At 36.9% G+C, this 12,681-nt stretch overlaps 1 protein-coding gene across 1 annotated transcript in view; it reads left to right on the top strand.

Moving 5' to 3' along the window:
- The window catches only part of LOC138327754 (stromal interaction molecule homolog), an 84,733-nt gene that overhangs the window by 19,577 nt on the left and 52,475 nt on the right, over nucleotides 1-12,681 (top strand). The window contains 1 exon segment of the mRNA XM_069274097.1: nucleotides 9,162-9,304. Within this exon segment, the coding sequence (XP_069130198.1) occupies nucleotides 9,162-9,304 (143 nt within the window).

Genomic DNA, 12,681 nt, shown 5'->3' with positions numbered 1-12,681 from the left:
CAACACAAATATACCAGTGTCCCAATGTACATCTTGCACTTCACACAGGCAAGACACCACATAGTACAGGAGTCTGTTCTTAAATGACCCTGGCTGTTAACTCAGATGTTAATTTAAATAAACAAACATATCTATCCAGCCTTCCTCTGCACTTTCTAAAACCTCAGGTATCCTTAAATGACCCTTGCTGCAAGTCTAAGGCAGTACACCATGCACTAAAGTGCATCTTTGAGAACTCGTAGATAGGCTATACAATAGTATGAAGTGTGGCGAACTGTGGGTTAATCTGGAGCAGATTGTAATATACCTGTAATAGTCTGGGTGAAGACCTGCCATAAACCTTGATGTTACCTGGTTAATACCTAAGTTTGACATATGTATCATTGTAAGTTATGGATCACACAGCCTACTCTATTATTGGATCTGTAAGACGTTCGTGATCTCTCTACTTCTATACTCATTAGATGTGAATACTGTATGTCACCTGGTAAAGATTTTATTGACAGGGCACACCATAATGTTTATGGGGATCATTTAAATACCTGTGATTAGAGAGACAGCTTCTAGGGCTTGTCTTGTGAGCTGTTCATATCCCAGTGTTGTGAGAATCTTGCTTTCCTGTTCAGAAGCTTTAACTTGTAAATGTTAAGATTATTTCAAGTTTCTGCTGATGCCTTCATGATTTCTTAATTCCATCTCCAGAAATCTGATTCTACATAGCAACCACTACTTCACATGCGGTATGTCTGTCCTTAATGTGTGCATACTTTAGGAAGTGTAACACTAAATAGAATCATTCATCCTCTTTGGAGTGAGAGAGGCGATCTCAACCCGAGGGGTAACGAAGATTCACAAGTTGTCAAACACAAGGCTTTTGATTCTTTTTCTCTTACCCCGTGCACCACTTTGTGTCTCTAAAAACATGTCACTTATGCAAGCGAGGGTGATGTGACCTTAATGAATCACAGTCTTTGTGACATCATTTCATTGTTGTCGTGACATTATAATACTATAACCATGACGTCATGATACAGTTGCCGTGACGTCATACCATTGTTAAGCACGTGCAAAGATCTTGTGTAGCTTGTCTTTACCCTAACTAGGGAGAGATAGAAAAATCTCACACGGGTAAAACTGTGGATATCCTTATCGGGGTAAGAGAAATTGTTGTCCAACCATACGTGCTTAAGGAATGTTAAAAATTGTTAAAACGTGAAAACATTAGAATTATATTAGACTGATTAATAACATTATTAAAGCACATCTGTTTTTCATTATACATATAACTTTATTACTTTTCAAATATCATCTGGTGCCATAAATAATGTACTGTGTAGATGATTGATTTTATTTACTTTTGTGTTTTGATTAATTGGAGTTGTTTGAATCATTTGATGTTTGTAATTTGGCGAGTCTTTGAATCTGCTGGTCCTAAATGGTTTTCAGTGTTTTCCTTGTTTTTCTTCCATATTCATCCTTTCCTTCTGTTATTTTACTGCAGACAAACAAAGAATATACCTATATGGTCTCAAATGTTTGCAGTCCTGACTTTGTACCTACATCTAAATGTGCTGAGGAAACATCAGCAGTAATAACTTGTATATATACAAAATAAATTAATTATAATATCACATTCAGACCAACAAAGGTGTGGATTGAGTGAATCCTACAGAAACGCTCAAGACAATTTCAGCATTTAGAATGCGGAGGTGTTTTGATTTTCTGCAAATTTTGGAGCAGATAATAAAAGAAATAAATTGCACTCTTAGCATTCAAAGATTTATGGAATCCATGCAGACCATCAGTTCTTGATCAAAGTCTGCCAGCCCTTTACATATTGTTTTTGGTAATGCTTTTAGAAGCAAAGCCTGAAAGAAACGGAGTCTCACTTTCATCTACCTGTGTATTGAAGATGATTTATGGTAAAGGGTTAACCTTGTTTCATTGTAATCATTAAAGTGTACATATATATATATATCAAAATTTTTCTGCACTGTTGTGATGTATTATCCTAACACTATCCTGTTATGAGTTGTAATATTTCTATAATGTTTATGAAGCCTAGCTGTTTTTATAAGGAAATAATGAAGATGGATACGGTAGAATTACACCTGTAGTTGCCATATATAGATATAGATACACAGGTAAAAGACACTTTTTACTTTCTCATCGACAAAGTAATAACTTGACCTAAAACGTAGTTTTTGAAAGAAGACTGCAGCTGATCTTGACTGTCCAGGTTGATGCATCATATTTTCTGATCAATCACTTGAAAAAAATTAAAAACTATGAATGTGAAGTCAAGATGGTTGCTGATTCAACCTTAAAACCAGTCAATCTCTTGGTTATTTGACCATTTACTAACATTATTATTACAATCACAAAGATTCTTAACTTTCCTGTTCATTTTATATTACTAATTAGGCCAGATGTACATGTGTTTTCAAGTTACATATACCATGTCACACTTCTGCCGTACATAAAACTAAGACTTACTTAATTTCGAGGAATTATCTTTCCTATAGAGTGATATGGACCTTATTTTATTCCACATATTACGACCAGGTAGCATGATGTCAAGCATTATACAGAATTTTGTTGTCAAGCAAACTGTAATTCTATTCCAAGAATGTGCAAATCCTATATGTGTGACTATGACAAGTTGTCAATGCATACATATAAACAGAGATTTTTGTGGATTTCTAGATTTTATTGGTTGGAGACACGACATGGTACAAACTATAGGGACATGAAAATCTTCTCACGGTCATTCATTCACAATTGTCACCTTTTTAGACCAACTGTTGACACACATATGGGAAAAAATTAACAGTTGGACATATAAATGGCTATGTATATGAGAGTAGTATAAGCCTTAGGTGTCATTTGTACTCAGGGTCTACCTGAACATGTGTGGTCGAACTAGCCTCTGTCAGGTGTTCAGCTAGTCTATCTGTCTAACAAAGAGGAGATGGAGGGGCTTGTGCTAACCTTTTTATTAATTGCTTGTATTGAACTATTCATACCAGAGACCTCCAGCTGGTAATTTGTTTTCGAACCATTTAGATGAGTTTGGAGAAAAACTGATCATGATATAATTTTCAAGGCTGATCATGATATAATTTTCAAGGCAAAATTCCTTCAAAAACCTAAATACTGCAATATAGCACAGGGGGCCAACTCAATGAAAATGGATGTTGTCATACATTTTTTGTATTTGGAAGATGGACTGATGAGTATATATGACACTCATGTGATTTTTTTTTTAAAAATACGAGATTTGAAAAATTATTAAAAATTCTGGATATTTACTATAAAACAGAAAAAGGGACGACAGTCGCCATATTGGATTTTTTACACCCACCTCGATTAAAGATAATTTTTTTACAATAGTTTACCTTTTTTCCTAGAGTCATAGTCACGCATCAGTCCTCTGATAATCCATAATCGCACACATACCATTCAAAAGCATACAAACGATGTCTATATAGTCAAACGCAATATTTTAATCCAAAATTACCGGCGCTTTCTGACTTGTGACATCGAAAGCAACGTTCTAATGAAGAGCGATTAGAGTGACTTCCCCTGCAGTGTCATTCAGTGGGATTAGTCAGAGGTATTCCAATACGTTTTATATTCAAATTTTCCGCGAAAATAAAATATCGGAATATCTCTGATTAAACCCATTGAATTACACTGCAGGGGAAGTCACTCTAGTCGCTCTTTATGAGGACGTTGCTTTCGATGTCACAAGTCAGAAAGCGCCTGTAATTTTGGATTAAAATACTGCGTTTGACTATATAGACATCGTTTATATGCTTTTGCATGGTATGTGTGTGATTATGGATTATCGGAGGACTGATGCGTGACTATGACTCTAGGAAAAAAGGTATACTATTGTGAAAAAATTAACTTAAATCGAGGTGGGGGTAAAAAATCGAATATGTCGACTGTCGTCCCTTTCTCTGTTTTATAGTAAATACAGAAGTATCCCGATTTTTTAATAATTTTTCAAATCTCGTATTTTTTTTTAGCTCACCTGGCCCGAAGGGCCGGTGAGCTTATGTCATGGCGCGGCGTCCGTCGTCCGTCGTCCGTCGTCCGTCGTCCGTCGTCCGTCCGTCCGTCAACATTTCCTTTAAATCGCTACTAGTCATAGAGTTCTGCATGGATTGTAACCAAATTTGGCCACAAGCATCCTTTGGGGAGGGGGAACAGAACTTGTATAAATTTTGGCTCTAACCCCCCGGGGGCAGGAGGGGCGGGGCCCAATAGGGGAAATAGAGGTAAATCCTTTAAATCGCTACTTGTCCTAGAGTTCTGCATATAATGTAACCAAATTTGGCCACAAACATCCTTGGGGGAAGGGGAACAGAACTTGTATAAATTTTGGCTCTGACCCCCCGGGGGCAGGAGGGGCGGGGCCCAATAGGGGAAATAGAGGTAAATTCTTTAAATCGCTACTTGTCCTAGAGTTCTGCATGGATTGTAACCAAAATTAGCCACAAACATTCTTGGAGGAGGGGGAACAGAACTTGTATAAATTTTGGCTCTGACCCCCTGGGGGCAGGAGGGGCGGGGCCCAATAGGGAAAATAGAGGTAAATTCATTAAATCGCTACTTGTCCTAGAGTTCTGCATAGATTGTAACCAAAATTAGCCACAAACATCCTTGGGGGAAGGGGAACAGAACTTGTATAAATTTTGGCTCTGATCCCCCGGGGGCACGAGGGGCGGGGCCCAATAGGGGAAATAGAGGTAAATCCTTTAAATCGCTACTAGTCATAGAGTTCTGAATGGAATGTTACCAAATTTGGCCACAAACATCCTTGGAGGAAGGGGATCAGAACTTGTATAAATTTTGGCTCTGGTCCCCTGGGGGCAGGAGGGGCGGGGCCCAATAGGGGAAATAGAGGTAAATCCTATAAATCGCTACTAGTCATAGAGTTCTACATGAATTGTAACCAAATTTGGCCACAAATATCCTTTTTGGAAGCAAAACAGAACTTGTATAAATTTTGGCTCTGACCCCCCGGGGGCAGGAGGGGCGGGGCCCAATAGGGGAAATAGAGGTAAATTCTTTAAATTGCTACTAGTCATAGAGTTCTGAATGGAATGTAACCAAATTTGGCCACAAACATCCTTGGGGGAAGGGGATCAGAACTTGTATAAATTTTGTCTCTGGTCCCCCGGGGGCAGGAGGGGCGGGGCCCAATAGGGAAAATAGAGGTAAATTCTATTAATCGCTACTTGAGGTAAATCCTTTAAATCGCTACTTGTCATAGAGATCTGCACGTATTGTAACTAAATTTGGCCACAAACACCCTGGGTGGAAGGGGAACAGAACTTGTATAAATTTTTGCTCTGACACCCTGGGGGCAGGAGAGGTGGGCCCAATAGAGGAAATAGAGGTAAATCCTTTAAATCGCTACTAGTCATAGATTTCTGCATGGAATGTAACCAAATTTGGCCACAAACATCCTTGGGGGAAGGGGAACAGAACTTGTATAAATTTTGGCTCTGGCCCCCCGGGGGCAGGACGGGTGTGGCCCAATAGGGAAAATAGAGGTAAATTCTATTAATCGCTACTTGTCCTAGAGTTCTGCATGGATTGTAACTAAATTTGGCCACAAACATCCTTTGGGGAAGGGGAACAGAACTTGTATAAATTTTGGCTCTGACCCCCCGGGGGCAGGAGGGGCGGGGCCCAATAGGGGAAATAGAGGTAAATCCTTTAAATCGCTACTTGTCATAGAGATCTGCACGTATTGTAACTAAATTTGGCCACAAACACCCTGGGTGGAAGGGGAACAGACCTTGTATAAATTTTTGCTCTGACACACTGGGGGCAGGAGAGGTGGGCCCAATAGAGGAAATAGAGGTAAATCCTTTGAATCGCTACTAGTCATAGATTTCTGCATGGAATGTAACCAAATTTGGCCACAAACATCCTTGGGGGAAGGGGAACAGAACTTGTATAAATTTTGGCTCTGGCCCCCCCGGGGCAGGACGGGTGTGGCCCAATAGGGGAAATAAAGGTAAATCCTATAAATCGCTACTTGTCCTAGAGTTTTGCTTGGATTGTGACCAAATTTGGCCATAAACATCCTTGGGGGAAGGAGAACAGAACTTTGGCTCTGACCCCCTGGGGGCAGGAGGGGTGGGGCCCAATAGGGGACTTAGAGGTTAATATTAACATTCCTTCAGAAAAGAAACAATGAACCTGTATTCAGAACATTACTTGGCATTACAAACCAGGTGAGCGATACAGGCCCTCTGGGCCTCTTGTTTAAATCACATGACTGTCATATATAATCATCAGTCCATCCTCCAAATACAAAAAATGTATGACAACATCTATTTTCATTGAGTTGGCCCCCTGTGCAATATAGGGGAATATGGTCCCTTTAAGAGCCTGAATTGCTGGTCTGTATGTCTGATATCACTGTCACATGATCACCAATTTACTGTCTATGGGTTACAAGAGGATAAGTACTCATGTGTTCAAATCATGTGACCATAAAAAGAGAAATGTAGTCTGATGTGCCACTATAAGTAATAGTCTCGAGGTCATTAACTGATCGTACCTAACTCTAAGATCTAAAAGATTTTATTATTTCTGTCATTTAGTGACACACAGATTTTGTATATATTTTCTGCACATATATATAATTGTAATGCCCCAAAACGTATTTGAGATTTACTAGTAATTATATCTGAATGGTTGAAATTTGTCTTAATCGTATTTTCATAATGTAGGTCTAACATGATACTCAAGGCTTGCAATACAATTTTATCCTACACATTCATTATATGCTGTTTCATTAAATAGAGTTAAAGCTAATGTGTTAATGATTGTGTGAATGCAACCTAAATGTAGGTTGAATCACTTAAATGACACAGGTATTAAAACTGACCTATATCTAGAGGATTTCTAATTTGTGTTAGCATTAACATAACACTAAAACACTATGTAAGTATATATGTACACATTAGTCTTAGCTTATTACAGCTGTATCTACCTGCACTTTACATGTATATAGACAAGTTGGTGGTAAATTACAGCTGATTTACTATGTCCTACAGCCAACATACATCTATGACTGAGTCATTCTCCAATTTACTGTCACCACCTTTCCCATGTTATTTATCTGTGTCAGAATCGTGTACACTGTAATCGAGACCTTGAAATATGTACATGTTTATAATAAATGTCCAAAACGATCACGATCTGAATTAAACCCAGGATTCAATCAACATAATAATGTACATTCATAATAGAACAGACAACAGTTAAGTGTCTGGATTACACACTCATTGTATTTATCAGGTCTCTATGTTTTGTTTTTCCGTACTATATATAAACAGTGATATTAGTTAAGGACATCGCAGGGTTTGGAAACCAGGATAAAAATCATCAACTCAAAGTCATTACTTGACAAACGTATGCATATATGCTCCACTTTTGAGTTTGGTTTTATCATAGTATATATTTACATTTACTTGTCAATTCTACTATATAAACCAAGGCAAAGTGAAGTATATGATAGTTACAACTGACACCCAAAACGTGACCATTATGACATCACTAATGTTGACATGGTGACGTCAACTGATCACCGTCAAAATAGCTGTTCCAGCTTGTGGATTAAATCGTTGTGATAAACGATTTTCCTAGTCTAGCTTCAACAATGTTAATGCGTAGACCCTAAAATAAGTTGTAAACATTCAACTATCTTTCTAGGACATCTATGGTCTATAGATGCCACAGCTTTGCAGACACTCATCTCATAATGCGCTAGCGTGCATTATGAAGATTGTCTGCAAAGATCTGGCATCCAAATATAGACCATGATGCCAGTAGAAAGATAGTTTAATGCTTTGGCCCTTCAGGTAGGGCATTAATATTGTACCTGCTGCCCCTATTGCATGATCTTAAAAGTCGAGTAAATTTAGGATCTTATCTTTCTTTCTTCCTAATTTACTTTATTCTTCTTAACGTCTCCCTTGACACCACCTCACTTTTGGCCTTTGGTTGAGCGCTCAGACCTGTGAGGAAGGCTCTTGGTTCTGTCCCCGGGCCGAGACACACCAAAGTCTATAAAAGTGGTAGTTTCTGTTCTTGCTTAGCGCTAAGCATAACGGGAGTGGGTCGACTGGTTCGCCCGTTGTCAGTATAATGTGACCGGTTGGGGTGTGTTGCTTGGTGTCTTCCGCGGCATGCTTCAGTGACATAGCACTATAAAAAGGGCAACAGTTCCACTTTACAAGAAGATACAACATGAATATACCGCAGTCTCCCAATACACGTACCTCGCACAACATACACACAACACACTGCATACATGGGAGGCCGTCCTTACATGACCATACCTGTTAATAGATTGTTAATTAATCAAACAAACAAACAAAGTTTAATGCTTAAATAACATATACATCCTATTAACATCCAGCGTCATTTAAGGATGTGCTAGGTTTGTTGGTAAATATATAAAGGAAAGCCAGATTATTTTGAGAAAACCACCGACCAGCAGTTAGTACTTTGTAACTGCCCCACATGGGATTCGAACTCGCAACCAGGGATAGAGGGCTTGTGGTAATAAATTAGTACATCTTAACCACTCAGCCACCATGGCTCCTCATCTTTAAACTTCTTTAACATGGAGGTAGATGAATTATTATCATAATGGTAGAATATCACATTCACCTTATTTATAATTATGGACATAAAAGTGTTTATCAATGACACTAGCCTGATGCTGCACATTTTCAAAATAAGACCACAGAGTTTTCCATTTATACTACAATTATAATAATTGCTGGCCTCGGTGGCAGAGTCTGGTTAAGATGTCCGGTTCTGAAAATTAAAGGAAGACTAGGTCATGGTATTCATGAATCTTGTCACTTAAGCCCCTGATCCCTTGGTCACTATAGTTTGAAACCTACATGAGGCACTAGAAATGAGTTACTCACTGTAGGGTGGTTGTTTTTCTCTGGGTATTTCAGTTTTACTCCACATTCTAAACCTGGCGCTACCTTAATATATATAATGGCCCCGACTGTTCGCCATGTGAAACAGAACAATACAATAAAAGCATACGGTATAGGAACACTCAGGAATTATTTGTCGTAGTTGTTGAATATTATGTGTTGTTGTTTCAGACACATGTCTACAAGATGATAAGCAATGTCAAACGACCAACAAGGATGAGATGCTGTCGGAGGAATTCGCTGCCATCCAACATATCCACCATCTTATAGACGATGACCAGAACGGAAATGTAGACCCTTCAGAGAGCGATGAGGTAGGTATCTGAGAACTCCAGCCATCATCCTGACATAGCAACATGCTAAACAATATACTGAACAAGAATGCTTTCGAAGAACAATTACAATATTTCATCTTTGCATATTACAGAGTTTTCTGCCCTTAAGGGTACGTAATGATAAATACGATGTCATTTTGGAGTAAAGCTCATGTTGTTTTCTCTGAAAAAATGATGCGCTCATAAACAGTCATGACGTCATGCCAATATCCACAAAGGCAGATGAGTCTATAGTAATATGTAAAATGTTGATGTTGTAATAAATCAAGTTTTGATGGCAGCTAGAGGATGTTAAAGTAAAAAATGACAAGTAGATCTGCAAACCAGATCAAAGTTTTCTAGATAATGTCTCAATTAAAGTCTCATTTTGAATACAATGCAGGCAATTCTAAAAATCTGCAAGGATACATATCACTCAAAAGTATTTTCTGTTATCATGCAGAAATATTTTAACATCATGGCAATGGCTTTTAATAGTTTTGATTGGATATACTGATAAATGATATAGCACATATAGACATTGTTGTTTCTGAGTTACTTATAATTAGAAGGGCCGGACTAATTGATAACCCATCACACACACACACACACACACACACCCCATCACCCCTCCCAAGACACATAGATTCATCTAGTTCAAAGGCTAGAATAGTCCATTTTGGTATTTCAGGGATGAGTGAGTTAAATTTAGGAAATTGTTGTCTGTCTTATCTTTCCTATCAAAGTTTATATTTAGTTGATATGACATATCTGTAATTTCTGATATAAAAACATATTACAAAGATGTGATGGAGCAGAATCTGAAGTTCTTGATAAAAAAAAATTCACCTTTAATATTAATTCAGTTAACCTTGATTCTAAAGATAAAAAGCCACAGAATCGGGAACTCCAGTGTCTGTATAGGATCAAACCAACAAGAAGTTAGTTAATCATGAGTTAGCTTGAGTGGGAAATCTTCTTCTGCTTCATTGTAGAAATTTATCTGCATGTGACAGTGTTGTAAGTTGTTACTGGGTTCTACTCCCACTGACAATCAGTTTGTATTGTAACAATCAATATTTCTCTACTACTGTGTAAGAGCTTCCTGCCAACTGTAAAAGTTCTGTAAATTTGTCTCTAAATGGTTACACACTCCTAAACACAAACAAACAACACAATTTGTTCAAAACCAATTTTGGATACTCCAAGCTGTTTTAATCTTTGAGCAGTTTACAGTGCCTTAGCAACCAGCTTTGTATAAAGTCCATCTAGCTTTCTCGGGGTCTGGCTTCCAAATAAGCAATTTCAACACAATTTGACCCATGTATAAAGACCACTTGCTTTTAATTATGAAGAATATTTTTCTTGGTCTCTTGGGTGGTCTTTATAGATAGGTTTGGTTGAATTTCAGAAAATTCACAAAATACATGTAAACCTTACATGATTTAAAGGCCCAATACCGGTACCCATATCTTTCTTATTTTTTATGAGATTTAGAAGAATTTCGAAAAAAAATCATGTTGTAAATCATGCAGAGACAGGACTATGAAGTCAAGATGAGCGATTATGATTTGAAATATTTTGATAAAAATCAAATAAATATTAAACATTGCTAGATGGGTCCCACTTTGTCAAACAAGCTGAAGTTAGCCGATATTGTAACGTTGTTGCCGAGAATGTCATGTGACTACCGTAACTATGTAACGTCTGTCCGAACTCTTCCGAAAACGGGTCATGAACTTTCACACTTCCGTTTGGCAATAACCTTAACTTCTATGGCGACCAGTTTAAAACGAAAGCATGTTTACATGTATCGACTTTCAACAACCACTGTACCAACGTTATTAAACAAAAAATTATAAATATTCTGTAATATATCTTAATTTCAACTACATCTACAAATAATTTCAACTACATCTACAAATACTAACAATATCGGAGTCAAATTTAACTTGAATTTTTGTTGATAGTTACATATAGTGTGGCTTTAAGAAGGTCATTGAACTCAAAACTATTAAGACTCACATTACTGTAGGTGTATGCATGGATTCAACGTTTTTTACTGTAATTTCATAAACTTTGGGTTTTGGTCTCCATAATGGCTACAGGTATGTCCTGGGAGAATTTAAAGTAGAAATGTGTGTGAAAGAATATTAGAGCTGATAAAAAATGAAGTACCTTTCAGATAATTTATGCTGTTCAAACAGTATACATGTGTATGCACTATAGAATCTTAGACAGAAGGATTAATAGATATTTGAAGTTTAAAGTGCTTTTATCCTGATCAATAAATAAATCTTGATCTCCTCATTTTGAAGTTGCCTATACCATATAGTAATGCTATGAGTAATCCAGGTAAGAGTTGTTTTATGTAAGTGAGTAAGATTGTTTTAAGTAGTCAGGATCGTTAAAATATTTCAAATTAAATACAGATATGTGTACAAGGTAAACTTGTAAAGATGAGATTCAATTGCATACCAAACTATACATGTGTTGATAGAATTCTGTTTGTTTAAAACTTCATATAAATTTTTCATGTTTTCTTTTTAATTTCAGATCAAATATCCTTAATTAAAAAATATACTATTTCAGCAAGTTTTGTTATCATTTTTTTCTATTAGATTGTTGTTGATATAAATTATTATTGCATCAAATAGCCAGACTCAAGCTTGGTTCAGAATTAATGCTGTCATCTTGATCAGCAATTCTAAGCTAAGATTGAAACTTTTTTCTTAATTTTGATAACCAGTGTGTTATAACCAGCAGAATGATGGCCATGGGTCACGATGTTTCAAGATATGTTCAAATGATTGACCTTGACCTTCATTTAATTCATTAAGTCAAATGATTTAAGCATTCTACAAGTTAAAACTGAATTCTTATAAATAGCCAAAAGATTCAAATATATGTTCATCATCTGAGGGTACAGTATTTTAGGGTAGAGATTACATGTACAAAGTTTATTCAAAGTCTACACCTTAAGTAAATGATTGAAGTCACAAAGGTCAAATTTTCTTGAAAACCAATTTGCATCAAGTAAATCAGGTAAATATTACAGTTTCTTTTGACAGCATGTGATTGATACAGGACAGTGTAGCGATTGTATAGTTTAAATGCTGCAATTTCAGGACCAAAACGATTAGCTGAGTAAAAAAGAGTCAACATTTAGTTAAAGTATACTAGATTTCAGATTCTGATGAACAGGGTATTTGGGCCTTGATATTCAGATTAATTTTTGTGCTTTTGTTGAATTCTTAATTGTCTCTTAGACAATGAGTCTACATTCTTGAAGTCTATTTTCAAATCTTGAAAAGAACTTCTATTAGTACCAAAGCATATATTTCATTACACTTCAACCTAAACTCCTAGCACAACCA

This window comes from Argopecten irradians, chromosome 7, assembly GCF_041381155.1.
Source record: "Argopecten irradians isolate NY chromosome 7, Ai_NY, whole genome shotgun sequence".
Classification (NCBI taxonomy): Eukaryota; Metazoa; Mollusca; class Bivalvia; order Pectinida; family Pectinidae; genus Argopecten; species Argopecten irradians.
Note: the sequence above shows the minus strand (reverse complement) of the source record. Positions and strands in the feature narration are given on the sequence as shown.